The sequence below is a fragment of the Chrysemys picta genome, chromosome 3, assembly GCF_011386835.1.
Source record: "Chrysemys picta bellii isolate R12L10 chromosome 3, ASM1138683v2, whole genome shotgun sequence".
Lineage (NCBI taxonomy): Eukaryota > Metazoa > Chordata > Testudines > Emydidae > Chrysemys > Chrysemys picta.
In genome coordinates this window covers 100,858,608-100,879,283 of record NC_088793.1, presented here as the reverse complement: position 1 = coordinate 100,879,283, position 20,676 = coordinate 100,858,608, and the positions used below count along the sequence as shown (strand labels likewise).

General features: G+C 37.2%; 1 protein-coding gene across 4 annotated transcripts in view; it reads left to right on the top strand.

Annotated features, from left to right (window-relative positions):
- Positions 1–20,676, top strand: part of MED23 (mediator complex subunit 23) — a 48,546-nt gene that overhangs the window by 10,483 nt on the left and 17,387 nt on the right. The window contains exons 1-12 of one of the 4 annotated variants that reach the window (XM_042848171.2): positions 417–554; positions 677–772; positions 1,335–1,352; positions 10,392–10,592; positions 11,598–11,741; positions 13,907–14,052; positions 14,820–15,065; positions 15,251–15,393; positions 16,079–16,253; positions 17,916–18,079; positions 19,270–19,394; positions 20,183–20,388. In XM_042848171.2, coding sequence (XP_042704105.1) covers positions 552–554; positions 677–772; positions 1,335–1,352; positions 10,392–10,592; positions 11,598–11,741; positions 13,907–14,052; positions 14,820–15,065; positions 15,251–15,393; positions 16,079–16,253; positions 17,916–18,079; positions 19,270–19,394; positions 20,183–20,388 — 1,667 coding nt within the window. In that variant the 5' untranslated portion in view covers positions 417–551. Of the gene's footprint in view, positions 1–416; positions 555–676; positions 773–1,334; positions 1,353–10,391; positions 10,593–11,597; positions 11,742–13,906; positions 14,053–14,819; positions 15,066–15,250; positions 15,394–16,078; positions 16,254–17,915; positions 18,080–19,269; positions 19,395–20,182; positions 20,389–20,676 lie in introns of those variants that run through there. The other 3 variants (XM_005280280.5, XM_065588646.1, XM_008176591.4) reach the window with 3 other exon arrangements.

Below are 20,676 nucleotides of genomic sequence, written 5' to 3'. Positions count from 1 at the left end.
AGGGCAATTATTTTGAAAACTCGGGCTATCCCATTTTCAATTAGAACTTCAAAATTAATTAACTTAATTTTCTCCAAATACATGACACAGTAATGGCAAACCATACACACACCAGGCGGTATGTGATGTTTTTACTGCCTGGCACACTGATGCCCTGAATTCTGAGAAGCAGTAGGTGTTGCATGCACCTATTCTGTGTCTGCATGTGAGAGAGAGAGAGAGGAAGATATAGAGGAAATAGAATGTGGAAAAAAAGAACTATGTAGTTCATGCCTTGCACAACGGGCAAGACACCTGATTTCACTTTTTAAATTGGTCTCAGACCCCAGGAGCACTGTGGAGGCAGTGTGCACAGCCCTTATTGAGAGGAATCTCATTGGTCTTCTGAAGCTGTTCTGCCCATATTTCAAAGATGTTTTCCAAAAAGTATCCCATCTTCTTATTGTCGAAGAAGGTCACCCACAACTGGGAGTGTAAAACCTAGAGGAGGACACACTCTGCTGATACTTACCTCCCTCTTGGGTATTCGAGAACAAAATAGTTCACCACCAATGGTACATACCTACAAATATAAACACATTGAAAATAATTCATTTTTAATTTTGTTACATTTAATCACAACATTTAATTTAATCTTGAGGCAATGTTCGCGTATGTTTGTTTGTTTGTTTTTAAGGATCTGTTTGAGCCACAGACTGCTTTGTTGAGATATGTGTTGGAACAACCTTATTCCAGGGATATGGTCTGCAATATGCTAGGTCTGAATAAACAGGTACTGTACTATACTGTGATGCACGATTTAATTCTGCATAGAATCTGCACTATTCTTTTCTCTTTTCTTTGCTATAGCTAACTGAGCAAAACAGTTTAGGTCCGGACAGTGATTTTTTTTTAAATAATATCATATTAGGTAAATTGGATTCTATATTGTACCTATCATTTTTATATTACTTTAAGGGTGTTTAAATTGAAAAATAGAGATTTAAAATATTGATTTTTTTTTTTGCATTGCTTTTTTTTTTTCCTATAAGGCCAGCCTCAACTATACCTTTGACAGACTATAACTTACCAAAGTTATTAGTTTTTTTTAAAAGTTCTTGTTAATGTTCATGTAATTAGTTCCCAGAACTTTGTTGTATGTTGTTACTTTGGCATGTTACAGCATTCTATCAGTCGAGCACTGATTTTATTTTTTTATACCTTTAAGTGGGAGGGCTTTGTCTGACTTGGGATTCCTTGAGGCTGGCCTCATAGTCACTGTTTTGTCTTTTCTTTTTTTCTTCCTTTATTTTTGTTCTGTCCTGTCTTGTCCTGCCCATCCTCCAATGCTCTAGACCTTGAACATTGCTCAGGTATGTTCACAACCTTACTGTTGTATTGTGACTAACGATACGCTGGCCGCTTTGTAGCCACTGATTCCAGTTAGAGAATACATGTACGGTCAGGGCTTGAAATTGGCAGGACCATTAGATGCTAGGACAAGGGCAAATTCTCATTAAAATCTCTTAGGATATGAGAGATTTATTTAATATGAAAATTTACAGCCCCAGTGGTCCTCTAATCCTAAAATTTTAGTTGGGTTGGACCACCACCACTTCCCCACCTGATCTATAGGCTTTTTCTTGGTTTGCTGGAATTTTTGGATGAAGAGAGATTATTGGTCCAGTTCTTTCTTTCCTTATGTGAATATAAAAACATTCCTTGAATTCACTTTTAGCACTGTATATCTGGAGAGGCAACAACTGCTAAAATGGAACTTGATGGGGAGGTCACATTATCAGACAGCCTCTGTGACAAATTCCCTTTCCTACATTAACCTTCCAGTGTCCTCCAAGCAGGGTGAACTAAGACAATACAAAGTGCTAGAAAAAATGTTTGTTTGTTTTTAAAGCCAAATTTTATAAACCTTCTGTTTATTTCCTGTCCAAATCTACTGTATGGACTTATGCTTGAAATTGTAAATATCGGTTATTACAACCTTTTTATTTTTTAAATTTTGAATCCTTCTTAGAATAGTAACCGGATCAACATCTATTTAAAAAAAAAAAGTAATATCTAAGATATGTAAAATAGCGTTGCTGTTTGCAATACTATGGTGAAGGTTGTGTCAGTGTTTCCATTTATAAAACTTCTTTCAGGGATTTGTAACTTGACTGTAAAATTTGCATGACTCTGAAACCTCGCGTATAATATCTTCCACTGTAAATAAAAACAGATCACGTTACTTGATTTGGTCAGTCCTTTTGAATGCACAAACTTCTTTATCTTATCAAGCTATTTGACAAATAATACTCCATTGCATGTAATTATCCTAAATATTTTAAAACCAAAATCATCTAAGGCAGCTGAAATGTAAAACTATGAAAACTAGCCGCTAGATTAATATTTAAATTAATCTGATTTTTTCTTGTGTCTAAATTTCTATTTAGACAATAGATCAGGTTGTCACTTTGTGCAGCTTTTTATGGTTTAGTTGCTAAATAGCACAAGACATAGGGTAAAATGTGTACTGAATGTATTATGTTTAGTTTATTGGTGGTGGTCTGCCCTTTCAGGCCAGAAGATCAAAGTTAAAATGTTAATTTTAACTTTTAAGTTTGCTATTCTCTAATTAAAAGATAACTGAAATACTTTATTTTTTTGAGTTCTAGATGGTATTTTCTACACAGTGTTTCAACCTAGAGTGAATTTTTATGGCAAAGAAACAAACCCTTGAAAAACATGGCTTATAATGGAAATGCTGACAGAACATGAACTGTAGCTGTGCTACCATAATACCAGTATATGGACTTTCAGACCATTGTATTGACAGTAAAAATTTAAGCATGAAATAGGGGGTGTATCAGGATAGAAGAGAAAATATTAAGCAGTACACCTTAAAAATCCTATTTTTCACAGTTTTAAGTAGAATATGAAAGTTTACTCACATTTGGGTGTAGGTTAATTTATTATGACTGCATTGATATTTCCAGTAGCTTCAGTAAAATGTTGTATAGCACTTCCTGAAAAGCATGCTATTTGTGTTGCTACCTGCAGTAAAATTCTTAACTATTTTTGTGATGATGATGATAATCCATCTAGATAATAGTATTAGATATGAGTTAATCTATTGAAGGCCAAGTGGTTGTCAGTATAACAGAAACTATTGAAAATGTAAAGAAAATCATTAATAGTGTAAACTTTGTTTTAAAAACTAGTTTTGTGCCTTGCCAACTCTTAGAAATAAACGTAGAAACAAATAAATATAGGACTATCCTACAATCAGATCTGCCCCTTTTACTTAGCTATGCTTTGCAGACCCTCACTTACCTATCCACACAGACCCAGTTGCAGGATTGGAGCCTTCATGTGTACCTATTAGCTCATTACAGTAGAAAAGTGTTCAGGATAAATGTGATACCGATAAACAAGACCCTTGACCTGATTATCAAATATTCTTAAAGGTGAACAGCAAAACTGTTAGTATTATTTTTGTTTTTTAACCATGTATAGATTTATATTAGAAATATTTACTTTGAAAAAGTTCTTTGAGGTACACGAAAAGTACAAATTTAACTGTTTTTCATATTAACCTTGTAGAGACAAACATCAAGGCAGAGAAGGATACACAATTTTACACACTAATGTCAGGATTCTCAGTTTTTGTTTAGTCTTTTATGGCTATTTCTGTCACATTGGTCTCGATGAAAAATTATATCTTCAAAATATTCTTATAGTGTGTGGGTTCTGGGGGTTTTCCATTTTCTAGTAATGCACAATTTGGCATGCGAAAGTGTGGTACACCATCTCTTGCATAAGTGTTAAAAATTAAATTGTCCTTTAGGATGTACAGTTTGATCCAATTTGTATTTCATCTCCTTCAGTATATTACTAATTTCTTCCCAATATTTCTTTAACTTTGTACAGTTTCATAGAATGTTCGTCATAGCAAATACTTTAAATATGATTAGTTATTTTGGATGCCGAAATTTCAGGAAGTCAAATTGCCACCTCTTCAAGGGGCGTCCTTTTCAGAAAGTGCTGAATAATCACCCCTTTATCATGTTTCAGGCTGGTATCCCATATTGGAGTATGATTTTATTTTCCTCTGTGACTAAACATACATTTAAAACAAATTGAAAACCACTTCCTCTTTAGCTTAGTTGCCTGCAGTTTGGGTTCCTTGATGGTATCTCTGACCCATCAAACAGTGGAGTGCTCTAAGCTTTCTTTAACGTGTGATTTCTATCGCTTGGCAAGTGTGCATGAAAGATATCTTCAAACATTTTGTTTCTGTACCTGTAATTATTGCCTGCTGTTAATAATTTTGGACCTTAAAACAATTTTACTCATATTAAAATAGAAAGGAACATAAATTCTGGCAAGTCAAGTATAAAAGTATAATTAGGTGGGCCAAAAAAGAATTTGAAGCAAAAGAGAGACAAATGTAACAATAAATTTCTTCTTCTTTTTTTTTTTTTTTTTTTTTAAAGTACATCAAAAGCAGGAAGCCTGCAAACAATCAGTAGGGCCACTGAACAATCGAGGTGCTAAAGAAGCTCTCAAGAAAGACAAGGCCATTGTGGAGAAGCTAAATAAATTCTTTGCATCAGTCTTCTCTGCAGAGGCTGTTAGGGAGATTCCCAAACCTGAGCCATTCTTTTTAGGTGACAAATCTGAGGAACTGTCCCAGACTGAAGTGTCAGTAGAGGAGGCTTTGGAACAAACTGATAAAGTAAACAGTAATAAGTCACCAGGACCAGATGGTATTTACCCAAGAGCTCTGAAGGAACTCAATATGAAATTGCAGAACTACTAACTGTGGTATGTAACCTATTGCTTAAATTAGCCTCCATACCAGGTGACTAGCTGATAGCTAAATTTCTAAATTTTCGGAGATATCCCATCTCCTAGAACTGGAAGGGACCTTGAAAGGCCATCGAGTCCAGCCCCATGCCTTCACTAGCAGGACCAATTTTTGATTTTGCCCCAGATCCCTAAGTGGCCCCCTCAAGGATTGAACTCACAACCCTGGGTTTAGCAGGCCAATGCTCAAACCACTGAGCTATCCCTCCCCCCTAATGTGGTGCCGATCTTTAAAAAAGGCTCCAGTGGCGAACCTAGTAATTACAGCCTAACTTCAGCACCAGGCAAATTGGTTAAAACTATAGTAAAGAACAAAATTATCAGACACATGATATGTTGGGGAAGAGTCAATGTGGCTTTTGTAATTGGAAATCATATCTCGCCAATCTATTAGAATTCTTTTATGGGTTCAACATACATGTTGACAAGGGGTCCCTCATCAAAGACTCTTAAGCAAACTAAGCAGTCATGGGATAAGAGGGAAGGTCACCTCATGGATCAGTAACTGGCTAAAAGATAGGAAACAAAGGGTAGGAATAAATGGTCAATTTTCAGAATGGAGAATAAATAGTGGGGGTCCCTTAAGGGTCTGCACTGGGAACTGAGCTGGTCAACATATTCATAAATGGTCTGGAAAAGGAGGTAAACAGTGAGGTGGCAAAGTTTGCAGACAATACAGAATTACTCAAGATGGCTAAATCGAAAGCAGACTGTGAGGAGTTGCAAGGGAATCTCACAAAACTGGGTGACTGGGCGGGAAAATGTCAGATGAAATACAATGTTGATAAATGCAAAGTAATCCGCATTAGAAAACATAGTCCCAATTATATATACAAAATGATGGGGTCTAAATTAGCTGTTACCACGGAAGAAAAAGGTCTTTGAGTCATTATGGATAGTTCTCTGAAAACGTGCTCAGTGCGCAGCAGCAGTCCAAAAAGCTAACAATGTTAGAAACCATTAGGAAATGGTTAGATAATAAGACACACAATATTATAACGCCTCTCTATAAATCAGCGGTATGCCCACACCTTGAATACTGTGTGCCGTTCTGGTTGCCCTCTCTCAAAAAGATATATTAAAAATGGAAAAAGTATAGCGAAGGGCAGCAAAAATGATTAGGGGTATGAAACAGCTTCTATATGAGGAGAGATTAAAGAGATTGGACTGCTCATCTTGGAAAAGAGACAACTAGGAGGCAATATGTTAGAGGTCTATAAAATCATGAATGAGGATATGTTCATGTAACATGAACCAGGGATCACCTGATGAAATTTAATAGGCAGCAGGTTTAAAACAAACAAAAGGAAGTCAATCCGTGGAATTCATTGTCAGGATGGTGTGAAGACCAAAAATATAACGGTTCAAAAAAGAATTTGATAAGTTCACGGAGGATAGGCCCATCAGTAGCTATTAGCCAACATGGTCAGGGACCATGCTCAAGGTGTCCCTAGCCTCTGCAAGGTGTCCCTTGCTCGGTTTTGTTACTCCCTCTGGAGCATTTGGTTCTGGTGACTGAAGAGAGAGTACTGGGCTAGATGAACTGTTGGTCTGACCCAGTATGGCTCTTCATAAGTTCTTAAAATCTTTGCTGTTCACCTTTTCAGCCAGCAGTGATGGTATAAAGATTAAAATAGAATATCCTCTTCTATGCCTTCTCCCAAGCCAGGTTGTAGTTTCATCCCTGCCTAAATCCATTTGGCCAGGTTGTTTGAGAAAGGAGCTGTTGATTTTACCTCGGTCTATGCATCCCGGAAATGGAATTGAAGCATGAAGTGAAAGGAATGACTTAATACAGTATTATTCAGTTGACTTTCCTTTCCCTTTTCTTTTTATCACATTTTCTGTTTGGTACTAGGAATTTGAATTTCCTGGTATTTCACAGTATTAATATGGCAAACATTATGGATCCACTGGTGTTAAGGTGTAAACTAACCCTTTGATATTCTTTCCATTCATATGTCAGAAATGGCACATACTTCTTACTGGGATTGATTCAGCTCCTATTGAAGAAAATGGCAAAATGTTCATTAAGCTGGTAGAAGTAGGATCAGACTCGATACAAATGTCTGGTTGCAATTTTAACAAGCTAATTGTGAGCCTGGGTAACCACCATATTTGGAAAAGGGGGCAATTTGTACCGGTATTATCCACAGTGTCTAAAGCATTTATTAATTGTTCCTCAGATAGCTCAACCATCCATATTTTATTAAATATTTGAGAACTATGAGGACAGTTACATTATTTATTGAATTATTAAAATTTTTAAAAAATGTGTTTTCTCTAAATTATTTTTTATTAGAAGGCAGTTGACATTTTGACCAGTTCACTATGGCATCCCTAGTTCTTCAGGGATTGGTCTTATAAACTTTTTCAGAAAGTCAGAAATGGCCGTGGTAGTACTGTTCTGATTTTTTTTTTCCATATTTGTTTATGGTTTAATTGCAGTTTCAAATATAAATCCCCATTTTTCAAGCATTTAAAAACTTGTCTCAGGATGAAACTCCAGTTACTAGCCTGGGAATCATTTTGTTTAACCAAATTTAAAAAAAAATTATTGTAATAAGTGGGTCTTAGAAGAAAGTCTTAATTGTTTTAGATACTTTTTAAAATTCATATATAATTCCAAAAATACTCCTTTAACCAAAAAAAGGCAAATTAGTAACTGCTAGTTCTGGTATTTTAAGGAATTAAACCATGAGGCTATAGGTATTCATGCTGTAGACCAGTCCCTGGGATATGCCTGTTTTTAATAAATTAAAGCCCCAATCCTGCAAACTTTTTCATATGTGCATAATTTTACTCATGTGAGTAGTCCAAAGCATGAGGTTTACATATAAGTTGCTTCAAACCTTTATGTATGGAAAATAGTAAAATGCCAGATATTGAGTTAATGCTCAATTAACTCGAGAGGATTAAGTGATCAGCTGTGTGCTTGAATTTCCTGGCTCCAAAGTTTGTCCAGCCTTGATATTATTTAAATGTTAAAATATATATTTATTGAGACTTGTTCCTTAATTAAATGTGCTGGGGATCTGACTACCATTTTGTCAATTTTATTATAAACTATAGAATAAAATGTACATTACTAGTGGAAAATTCCTACTGGAAATTCTGGCTTTCTTTTTCATGGTCATATTTTCCTGTCTATTGTATATTTTGAATAACTTTTATTTTTTAATATAGGCTAAGGTTGGTGGGCTGTTGGACATTAACCCACTGCCTATCAAGCTAGTGAATTTCAAGCCCTGTACACAGTAGTTTTGCATGCTGGATTATGAAATAGTCTGTAGTGTTGTCTGTTGCACCCTGCTCTGCTTCATAATTAGTTGCATTTGGAAAAAAGTATTCTCAACTGGTGGTGTTAATATTGCTCTTTGTAAACCTGTAATGTGGTTGATATGTGACAATGGCCTTGTGTATTTGGAAGAGAAGGTGAAACAGAAATTGATGCTTCCCTTTTTAGTTAGAAGTTTGTGTTAAGCATGCTTCAAGAAAGCGCAGCTAAACTTGTAGCTTTCTGCAGTTTTGAGCTGGCAAAGAGCATGTAAAAGAGGGGATGATGTTCATTATATTTGTCAAGTTTTCCCATTCTTGCATTTTATTCTTAATTTGAAGGAAAAAAATCCCTTTTTCATGGCAAAAGACTAATATTGGTTAAAATTAGAATGAGCATCTCCTTTCAGCAATTTTCTTTCCTTTTTTATTAAAAAGGTTTTTAGGCTGCCTGGCTAGCGAGTCAAAGAACTCCTTTGTTAAGGAAGCCCTGACATGTATTTTGGTTAAAAAAAAAAAAAAATTAAACTTCTATTTTTTAAAAAATAATAATAAAAAAAAGCCTTTTTTGCCTCTAGAAAGGGACACTGTATTTTCATGACTAGTATTTGAGCAGCTCAGTTCCTTCTTTTCTCTCATCATTAAAGTAATACTTTTTTCTTTAATTAAGGCTGCATTATGTTACAGGAATTAGGTGTAAAAATCTAAATGTAACTATTTTTAAACCTAGTCTGTAGAATGACACAATAAATCTTCAAGCCCTAGCACTGTATGGAATGAGTCAAATTACACTCGGCTTTTACCCCCTCAATAGCATTTAGGGCTTATCATTCTGTTTGAAGATGTACAAACATAAAGTAATACACAGTTCCTTACAAAAGTGTTTACAATATAACTTATGCACAGAAAATAGTCTAAACTTGTACCAAAAAGTTGGAGGTGCAAACTTCAAGTACTGCAGATATTTTATTTTTTATATACACCTCTACCCTGATATAACGCTGTCCTCAGGAGCCAAAAAATCTTACCGCGTTATAGGTGAAACGGCATCCTATCAAACTTGCTTTGATCCGCCGGGGTGCGCAGCCCCCCCCCCTCCCCGCGGCACTGCTTTACTGCGTTATATCCGAATTTGTGTTATATCGGGTCACATTATATCGGGGTAGAGATATATATACACACACATAATGAATATATTCTATATTTGATCATTGTTGAAAGACATCAAGGAAGAGAGAGATTTTAAGAGGTGATTTATTTATTTGTGTATTTAGGGGCCTGGAAATTGCCTGTGGAGAAGCTGCAACCTAAATAATTTTTATGGTTCTCATCACCATGGTATATAAACTAGTGTGTCACCATTACTTGGGACATTAATCATGTCTAAGGCTGTCCACAACTTGGAGCTAGGGGTCTGATTCCCAGCTTGACATACTCCCACTAGCTCTAATGGAGCTAGCGTGCTAAAAATAGTGGCATAGCTGCAGTAGCATAGACAGTGGTGAGCCGCAGTATGGACTAACTGCCCTGAGTACAGAACTCCCAAACCTTAGGGGTATGTACTCAGGATGACTAATCTGTGCCACTGCTCTCCACTGCCCTTGCTACTGCAGCTACACTACTATGTTTAGCACTCTAGCCCTCAAACTAGGGATCACACCCCATCAAGTGTAGGAGACCATAATTTATAAAATACAAATTGTCAATGTACCATTCACCTTTAGAATCCTAACCAAAGGCCGTTTCTTGCTGCCATTGAAATCATTGAGATTTCTGCTGTTAACTTTAATTGGAATAGAATTGAACCGGAAGTAAAAGAGATCATACATCTCCTTAAGATAACATAAATATTCAAATAGGCTATCTTTGGAATACGTCCTCTGTTTTTAGTGGTACAATTAGTGTTTTCTCTTCATATACACACAGACTCATATTTAGAACACTTGGGCTTTGCAGGTGCCGATTAGATTCATAAATATTATGGCAGAAAAATAACATTTTGTACTGATGAAAACTGTTACACCAAGTATCAACTGAGAATTATTTATGTGTGGAGGGGCAGGGAATTAATATACGGTAGAATGTAAAATTATTTGTGACCTGTAACACAGTGCAGCTTTAATACACTGGCTTATCCTTTAACTTCTTAAGTTCAGACTTCATTTCATGCTTCCCAGCCTTCTGTCGAAATACTGTACTGAAATTGTTACCATTGTGTTGAAGTTAATTGCAAAGCTTTTGGAATACTGTATCTGGTCTCTGCCTTGCAGCACAAACAGCGCTGTCCTGTGCTGGAGGACCAGTTGGTGGATCTCGTCGTGTATGCCATGGAACGTTCGGAGACTGAGGAGAAGTTTGACGATGGTGGAACCAGCCAGTTGTTGTGGCAGCACCTTTCCAGCCAGCTCATTTTCTTCGTGCTCTTTCAGTTTGCAAGCTTTCCTCACATGGTCCTGTCACTCCATCAAAAGGTACCTTTTCTGTGGCATTCTCTTTTGGTAGGATGTGAAAAGAATCTGTCTATGTGAGACTGAAGTTTGTAATCACACTGGCAGAGATGAGATGAAGTATTCATGCAATGTAAATCATTGTAAAAAGAACAGGAGTACTTGTGGCACCTTAGAGACTAACAGATTTATTAGAGCATAAGCTTTCGTGGACTACAGCCCACTTCTTCGGATGCATTGTGTTCTTCTTAGCATGTGCACAATGTGCCTCAGGTCTCATGTGACCAGGACCCATCACCGAATTTGGTCTGCTAGTTGGATCATTAGCTTCCCCAGCTTGGGCCGAGTACTGATGGGGAGTGTGACGTGAACACTGATTCATCCCCTGCTCCCTGTCATGGTGTTAACTGGTTAGGTCTTTCTCTTCATTGCATTAGATTACAGGATACCATTCTGTACTTGGATACGTTGTAAAATAAATTTGCAGCTGGAATTTGAAGGTGGCCTTGTTTTCTTTCAGATTATACTGTTATAACTTGTACTCAGACCAAATATTGTAGACCTAGCCTTTATAAAAAGCAGCTGATTTTCAATCCCATGACCCTTTCAGTTTTTGAGACCATTGTGCCCATATTATCCCCAGTTATGGAAATGCAAATCCAGTGTTTCTAAGAAGTTTTTTTTAATGTTCCCCAACAACTTATGGAAAACTTAACTATTTTAACTTACTGCTAAATATATATACACCTCTACCCCGATACAATGCTGTCCTCGGGAGCCAAAAAATCTTACTGCGTTATAAGTGAAACCGCGTTATATTGAACTTGCTTTGATCCGCCGGAGCGCTGCTTTACCGCATTATATCCGAATTCATGTTATATCGGGTCGTGTTATATTGGGGTAGAGGTGTATGTGAATGAATCTTAAGACTTACTGTGCAAGAACTGGTTGGTTAAAGGCAATTTTTCCTCTGCCTGCAGTGTATCTGTTCCTAAATAAGTTTTTTGTGTGTGTGTATTTTTTAAACAGTTGGCTGGACGAGGTCTTATTAAAGGCAGAGACCATCTGATGTGGGTACTATTGCAGTTCATCTCTGGCAGCATTCAAAAAAATGCACTGGCTGACTTCCTCCCAGTTATGAAGCTTTTTGATCTCCTTTACCCTGAAAAAGAAGTGAGTTTTCCATACAAAATTAAAAGCCAGAGTCATAATTGAACGTGTTAATTAAAATGAGCCTTCAGGAATAATAATAATAATACCTAGCTCTTAATGTGTACCTTAATACTGTGCCGCATAATTCAACAGGGGAATTACAAAAATAAAGTGAAAACTACTGTTAAGCTCAAAATTTATGTGCTGAATTTCTCTAATAATTAAATTTGGGTGGAGGGGGAAGCATTTGGCACCAAAATAAGTTGTAACTAATTTTATTCTGTGAAAGTCTCAAGGACGACTTCTTTTTTTTTCCCTATCACTGTGTGGTGGCATTTCTGATATGAAGGAATTCAATGAGTCTTTGGGTATCTGGGTTAAAACAAAATGATGCATTCTCATATTTTTAGTGAACAAGGCATTTTAGGGGTCTTGTTTGTACTTTTAAAAGCTTAGCTAACATGATTTGAAGTGATGTTGGTATGCAATTGCAAACCCACACTGTGAAGTTCCTGTAGGGGTGGAAGTGAGGGGGAAAGTTGAGGAGTGGTGGGTATAAATGACTAAATAAAGGGCAGCAATAATAGCAGCCCTCAGGGGTCTGACAGCACCACTCTTTGACTGTAACAGTGTCTGCTTTAAGTTTAGGATCTAATTTGCAGATGTGCTGGGTATCCACAGCTCCACTTGCAGGCAACAAGAGCTCTAGATGCTCAGCGTTTCTGAACATCAGGCTCATTGATATTAAATAAGGTACATACTTTACCCTTAATCCTTGTACGAGCTTCTAACTGTTCTTGGGGGAGACGCTCTGTGGATCAAAGGTAGTATACGGCCTTAATGTTTCAGACCTGGCCCATAGATGATAATTAAGAGCTCATTTGTGGCTTTGACAGGAACCTCAAGCAAGAGGCAACACATTAGTACCTCAGGAGCATCCCAGGAAGCAGATTGTCAAGTCATAATCTGCCTCCTAGTTTAACCCTGCTTGAGGGGAAAATGCCCTGTGTGAGGCCTCATATACCTGGTGTTAGGCAGGTCCTTTGCTTGGCAGTGTGTTGTAGTGGAGGTTGGAGCCGAAGCTCTGCCCACTCCTCACCCTGTCCTGTCCCCTTTTGCAGAGGGAGGGGTAGCTGTCCTTCAGAAAGCACTATTCCTCCTTTCCCTTCACCTATCCCCAACCACTGCTACTTCTGAGTCATGAAACCAGTGCAATGGAGTAAAGGGGGCACTTTATTCTCCTTTACTCCTTTGCACTACTGCACACACAGGACCACAAACTGACTGGCAGTTATCTACCACACTGTTTTCCCATCCTGAAATGCACACTGTCCTGATTAGTTGCTGAAGTTGGGCATGGGGATACATGCTCGCGCACACAAATAGTTTCTGTAATGTTTGTGTGCATAGTTCCCATTGCCAGCTGTGAGATGAGCACTCAGACTTGCAGTCACTCATCCTGCACATTGCACCCTGCTTGTAGTAGCTCCTGTCACTTTGGATTTATGGACAGGCTCTTTGTGCATTTTTGTAGGAGCGAGAACTAAGTTAGAACACTTACTTTTTGATATTCCTCTGTCCTTGGCTTCTCTGGTGTGCATCAGTATATAAAACCAACTGGATTTTCTCGCTTTCTACAAGCCAGTTTTGAATGCCATTTAAGTAAATGGAGCAGATTACATCTTTTTCTTGTGGGATATTTGACTGTCAGATGCAAAGGCATCCTTTTTCCTGATGGGCTGTTAATGGAAGTTTTATATTGACTGTCAAACTACTGCTGTTCTCTGTCTTTCTGTATTATAGCTCTCCATTTCCATTTTTGAGCTTTTATATCCCATAACCAATCTCTGAAATTTGTCCTATACAAAACTGAGTCTGAAAGCATTTGGTTTGTAACAAAAATATATATTTAATTCCCTTGACTCCTATATATTTTAAATGTAAGCATTTATCCGCTGAAGTTTTTGAATGATTTATTAGGTTCTCTGGGTAAAAACTAATAGCCAGATTCAGTCCTTGGTTCCTTTTGTCTTCAGCTGACGTTGTATGCACATGTGTGAGACAAAAATTTGTCAGATAAGTGTTGTTCACTCTTCTGTGCATCAGAAAAAGCCACTTGATCAGTGAATGTTAGTTGTTACAAAAGGTTATACATACAATATGTAATTTGTGTGTTCTTTCTTTAGTGTATTCCTGTACCTGATATTAACAAACCACAGTCAACTCATGCCTTTGCAATGACCTGTATCTGGATACACCTGAACCGAAAGGCTCACAGTGACAACTCCAAATTACAAATTCCCATTCCTCATTCTCTTAAGCTTCATCATGAGTAAGTTTGGTTTGTTTCGGTTTTTGGTTGGTGGTGGTTGTTTTTTTGTTTTGTTTTTGTTTTTTTAAATTCCATATTACTGCTTATTCCTAGTCAGGACCAAAGAAGAAAAAAGAAAGTTCCAAATCCATGTTTAGTATTTGTTTTGTGTGATATGACGCCATGTCACTTTTTCAGTTACTCTTAAAAAAATTAAAGATGAGTTATTTTGATCATGTTTTAAAGGACTATTGTCAGGTAGCTCAAGCCCAAATGAGTTTCACATAAATTAATGTTAAATATTTTCATGGCGTTTTTAAGAAAAAGAATTCCTCTTTTGACTTTAAGCATGTTTCTATTTTCCTTACAACTCTACCATTACACTTGTGCTAGTTATTGAGTACCAGAAAGTGAAACAGACTATTTTCCTGTTCAAAGAGTGTGAAATGCAAAAAAGTAAACAGTTAATAAATGGTAAATAGTAAATTATTTAGTTTTCAGTTTTAATAATCTAAAATATAACATAAATAGGATTATTTAAATAACTTTTACCTTGACACATAACTCGAACAATTGTCCCTTTACCCAAGACTTATGAAGCTATCATAATATTTACCTGCTTGGGTACAAAATCCTAATCACCTATTTACCATGATAGTTGAATGAACTTTACAATGGAGTTACATGAGGGATTAATTTGGCCTCAGATTTGCAGTTCAGATATGTCTTGTTTTTCTTTCTCCTTTTCTCTTCTTTCACTTAACATTTAACCTGTCTTGATTATGCAGGTTCCTACAACAGAGTCTAAGGAATAAAAGTTTACAGATGAATGACTACAAGATCGCCTTATTATGTAATGCATATTCAACCAATTCAGAATGTTTCACATTGCCTATGGGTGTTCTAGTAGAAACTATTTATGGTAATGGCAACATGAGGATACCTCTTCCAGGAACAAATTGCATGGCTTCCGGATCTATTACCCCATTACCAATGAACCTCTTGGATTCGCTTACAGTTCATGCCAAAATGAGGTACAATATGGTTTTAAAATGTAATCAATTTACTTTTACCTGTGGATCTTAATGTAAGTGTAACTGTATATAAAGAGGAAAGTTCATTATTTTGTTTGCTTCTTTTGTATAGAACGTCTATCTGCTTATACAACTAATTTCTTAATAGTTTCAAGTACATACTTTTTTATTTTTATTTTTTTCAGTCTTATTCACAGCATAGCTACCAGGGTGATTAAACTGGCCCATGCAAAGTCTAGTCTGGCCTTGGCACCAGCACTTGTGGAGACATACAGTCGCTTATTGGTTTATATGGAAATAGAGTCCTTGGGCATCAAAGGCTTTATCAGTAAGAATTTTTTTTTATTTAATAACACTTTATATTTCATTAGTACCCAGAAGCTATAATCAAGGTCAGAGCCCCACTGTTCAAGGGGCTGTACAAATACTTAGGAAGAAACAAAGAGTTGCTGCCCCAAAGAATTCATATTATATAGCCCTAATCCTGCAATAGATTCTACAGGAGAACACCACTGTGCTTGTATGCCATCTATTGTAGCATCAGGGCCTAAGTATTCTGACTGTTGTGCACAAATACGTTGTTGTCGTCTACAGGTTCTCTCTTAAGCTTAAGTATACTTAATTGGTCAAGCTCCACATGCAACTACATTTTCACTTTACTTATTTGTACGTCTGCACTACATTGATTTTTTTAATTAATCAGTATGGAGTAAATGTAATGCACACATCTGAAGAGAAATAACACTCATTAGAGATTATACTTGCACGTGTAGTGTTAGAACTGATTCATTCTTTTAGTAGTTTATGGCTTGCAATTTAATATGATAACTATGCTTTTGCATCAGGTATAGATTTCATTTTCATGTCAGATGTTAAGAGGAGTTGGTGATGTGGCAGTATGTTTTTCTTAGGATAGACTTAAAATGCCTATAACTAGATAAAAATGAGTAAAATAGCCTTTTCCAAATGATGTCACTGGAGAATACTTGATCAATTCTCTTCTCTCTTATTAGGTCAGCTGTTGCCAACAGTGTTTAAGTCTCATGCTTGGGGAATTTTGCACACACTGCTGGAGATGTTCAGCTACCGTATGCATCACATCCAACCTCACTACAGAGTCCAGCTGCTGAGCCATCTTCATTCTTTGGCTGCTGTACCACAGACCAATCAGAACCAGCTTCATCTCTGGTGAGTGAGGGTAACCATCACTAAACTTTTATCCCCTTCCTTAGTAATTTATTGAAAATCCTGCAGGATCTTTACATAATAGGTTGTCAGTGTTTGCCTGATACACCCATCCTGCTAGCAGCTGTTGATTCTGCTAGGAAAATGTTAAACAGGTTCTGCTGAATCAGAAGCTGGTGGCTTCCCTGAATATAACGGAGAAAGATACTATCAGGGTTTGGACTGAACAATAGGGCTGGCCAGAAGACAGGAATTCCATTTTACAACAAATTTCAAGGTTTCAGCATTTGGTTTTGTTCCATTATGAAACCAAGACCTTTCAAAAGTCAGAGAGAGACCGTCCCACCACAGAGTAGCAAATAGCCCAGGAGTTAGGGTACTCTCACTGGGATGTGGGAGACCTGGGTTCAAATCCTTGCTCTGTCTGATTTGCAGCAGCGACTTGAACTTGGCTCTCCCACATCCCAGTTGAGTGCCCTAATCGCAGGGCTATAGAGTTAGTGTCACTCTTTCTAACCCAATGAATATTTAGTTATTAATACAAAGTGGAACCACACCAGTTGGAGAGATTGGGAGACACCCCTTGTAGAATACTCAATAACTCAGCAATTAGGGCTTTCATCAGAAAAATTCCCGACCAACTCCACTGAGAATCCTGTGGTAGAAGATCAAGGTGCAGTCAAGTGTGGGGAAAAGGCTTGCGTTGAACTTAGTTGTTGAAAGGTCTTTGTTAATAGAGCAAAACCCTAGGAAGGGTATGAGCTGTTAATTATCAAGCTCCTTTGTCCAGATCAGTTTTCTCAGTTGATACCAAGGAAGTCCTTCTGACTACCTTCTGATTTCTTAGCCCAAGTACAACTGTAAGCTTAGTAATTACCCATCTCTGCTGAGAGAGCAGGGGAAAAGTGAGGGGAACAGGAAAGTGGAGGAATCTATATTGTCATTGATTATACGATTATGAACTTTTGCATGTCTCTTGAAAGATAAGATCATGGCAGAGACCTGTCAATGCGGAACTAGAGGCACACAACTAGAAATGAAACAATTTGACTCCGCGCTGTAGGTGTTTCAGTAAATTAAATGATACAATGACAATATCTCTTAAATTGCTTCTAACTAGCAAGTGAGAAAACTAGCTGTAATTGGACCAGTGAAGAACTTAAAATAATGCACCTCAAATGAAAAGCAATAATTTATTTCCCTTCTCCACCTCCCTCCCCCCCGAGATTTTAATTCAAACAGTATAATTACTATCTGGAACTGTAAATGAAGAAGTTGGCTTTGCAACTTCCTGTACCACATTAGTCTCTTTAAATAATGACTTCAGATCTTTGGACCAAGATTATCAAATGTAAAAAATAAAAAAAAAAGATTTTTTGGGTGCTCAACTGGAGAGTTCTTGCCCCTTTTCAGAAGGTATGTGCTCAGCACTTTCTTAAAACCCAAAGATGGAGTCATCCAAAATCACCGATCACCTAAAATTCTTGGCCCTAGCCACCAAGAAACAGAAGTAGATTGTTCTTTCCATACTAAAACTGTTTTGAAAACAATTATATACATATTATATGAAGCAAAAAGGTAACAAATTACAAGGAGTGCTAATGTTTTTCGGTATTTATTTATTTTTCCCCTAACCAGCCTAACTTTTTTCCTTCTCTTCTTTAGTGTTGAGAGCACTGCTCTAAGGCTAATCACTGCGTTGGGCAGCTCTGAGGTCCAACCACAATTTACACGATTCCTTAGTGACCCTAAAACAGTTCTTTCAGCAGAGTCAGAAGAACTCAACAGGGCTCTGATTTTGACTCTAGCAAGAGCAACACATGTGACAGGTAAGAGTGAATTTGTCAAATAAGGGATAATCTACATGAAAGTGAATTAAATTATCTTCCTCCAAATAAAGAGATGCCACTCGGGGCCAGCAGTATTAATGCAATACTAACATTCTGAAATCAAGAACTGAACGTCAGGCATTCTGAAGTTATTTTATTCTACAATGTTAAGTCAGTTAACTTACACATAAGTATTTTCCATTTTAGTTTTCCTTATTACATTTAAATGCTCATGTACTAATGCACACCATAAATATATATGGAAGGTACAACAGGGCTAAGGTTAATGTTGTGGAAGAAACCTTCTTAAAGGCGATCTGCAAAGCAAAAGAAAACTTGGCTTTTGTGTCCTTTTTTGTCTTTTTATGATTTATAAAGGCCTGAAAGGTTGGGGTGAGTGTTTTGGATAGGAGAAAGTTAAAAGCTTTTTATTTTCCTGTTTTGTTTTGTTTTTTACTTTGGAAATTTTGATCTACTCTGGAGACTGACTGGAGAATTGGTATAACTGTAATATCAGAAAAGCCAAGAGAGTGAAAGTTTGAATGTGGAAGGGATTTTGGGCATTTTCTGACTTTTTTGATCGATTTTTGCAACTTTAATATTGCATTAACACTAGCTTTTTACATTGACTATGTTAGAATGTTTCATAGGATAATGCTTCACGTGCATTTCTGCTTGGAAAAGTTGATTCTTTAAAAATGACGTCTTGGGATTCCATGTTGACTGTCTCTCAATGATTTCCATATGATACCTGCTCAATTTACAAGCAAGGTGTGTCTTGCAATTGCCAGTCCAGCAAGCTATGTCTAGAAACTTAAAACGAAACTGGGTTATTTCTAGCTCATTTGTCAACAGCCATAAAGATTCTGCAACTGCAACATAGGAATTCTGAAACTATTATCACTTTTGATTTGTGCATCTTCAGCAGGATATAATTCAGACCATTCTCCCTGCAGGTATGTTGGTTCTACAGAATCAATCAGGAGTGAGAAAAAGGAAAAAAAAAAAAAAAAAAAGGGAGGATGGGCAATATAAACATTTTAGACAGACAAATAAGTAAACGTGTCTGCGTTTTCCAAGATATCCATCCTACTAATGTAAAAGCCTGGGGAAGAAATGTCAGTTTTATGTAAAGATCCAGTTTCACCAATCCATTGTGTTTGATTAATGTTGCATATGTGTCCATTTAGACTTTTTCACAGGCTCCGATTCAATTCAGGGAACTTGGTGCAAGGACATATTGCAGACTATCATGAGTTTCACTCCCCATAACTGGGCTTCACACACACTAAGCTGTTTTCCAGCTCCACTGCAGGTAATTGTTTCAAACTAAGTGCTTGAACAGCTGGGGAAATAATTATCTCAGTGGGATCTTTGTTGTCCCCTTCATAGTTAGTTTTCTTCCCTTGTTCCTTCTACATTATGCTCAAGTCACATGAGAAATCATGCATGATTTTGAAACGGTAGGTGTTTTAGGATGAAATGTTTGGGAAGTGGTTCTGACCAAAAAAAGATAAAGCAGTGTTTGCAGATCTTAGCAAAATTATCCAGTTGATGTATATGACAAATGACTTCTTTCACATTGGAAAAGGTTTTCATTCATAGTGGAGATATGTCAGCAGATTTTGCATCTATTGTTCTGGCAGGGTGTGCTGCCCCTTCGAGGTGTCTTGGTCTGTGGGGAGCTTGCTTTTGATGATGAGTTTGGGGGGGGGGCTGTTTGAAGGCCAGAAGAGGGGGTTCAGAAAAGATTTCTTTAAGGATGGGATCCCCATTGAATGAGTTGTAGTTGTTTGATGATACCCCGGATGGGATCCAATGTGGGATGATAGGTGACAACAAGGGGTGTGTGGTCAGAGGGAGTTTTATTTCTGTATTGAAGCAGCTTCTCTCAGGGTGTTCAGGTGGCTGTGACACTGAGTACATTTCCCAGACCTGAAGAAGAGCTTTGTGTAAGCTCAAAAGCTTGTCTCTCTCCAACAGAGGTTGGTCCAATAAAAGATATTACCTTGTCTCTTTAATATTCTGGGACTGACATAGCTACAACAACACTGCTTAAATGTTTCAGACTTGTCAGTTAACAACAAACACACTTTATTTCAGGCATTTTTCAAACAGAATAATGTTCCCCAAGAAAGCCGTTTTAACCTTAAGAAGAATGTGGAAGAGGAATACCGAAAGTGGAAGTCTATGACCAATGAGAATGATATAATCACCCACTTTTCCATGCAGGGCTCCCCTCCCCTATTCCTTTGCCTCCTATGGAAGATGCTGTTAGAGACTGATCACATTAATCAGATTGGCTACAGGTGAGCTTTTAAAAGTGTAGCTGCATTCTATACCAGTTATAGCTTAAGGATAGTAAGCTTTCTTCAGTACAGTGGGCACAGTTCTTCTACACTAGAGAATCAGATTTAGTACATTGTTAGATGATGAGTTTTGATGTACAGTTAGAAGGATTAACATACTTTAAGGAATGTATAATGTCTAACAGTAGTGCTTACTACTGGTTGGTGCTGTTTTTATGTGTAAATTTCTATGATGTACTTATCTCCTGATAAAAGTGACAGATGCAGGTGAAGGATTCAGCTGTTGAG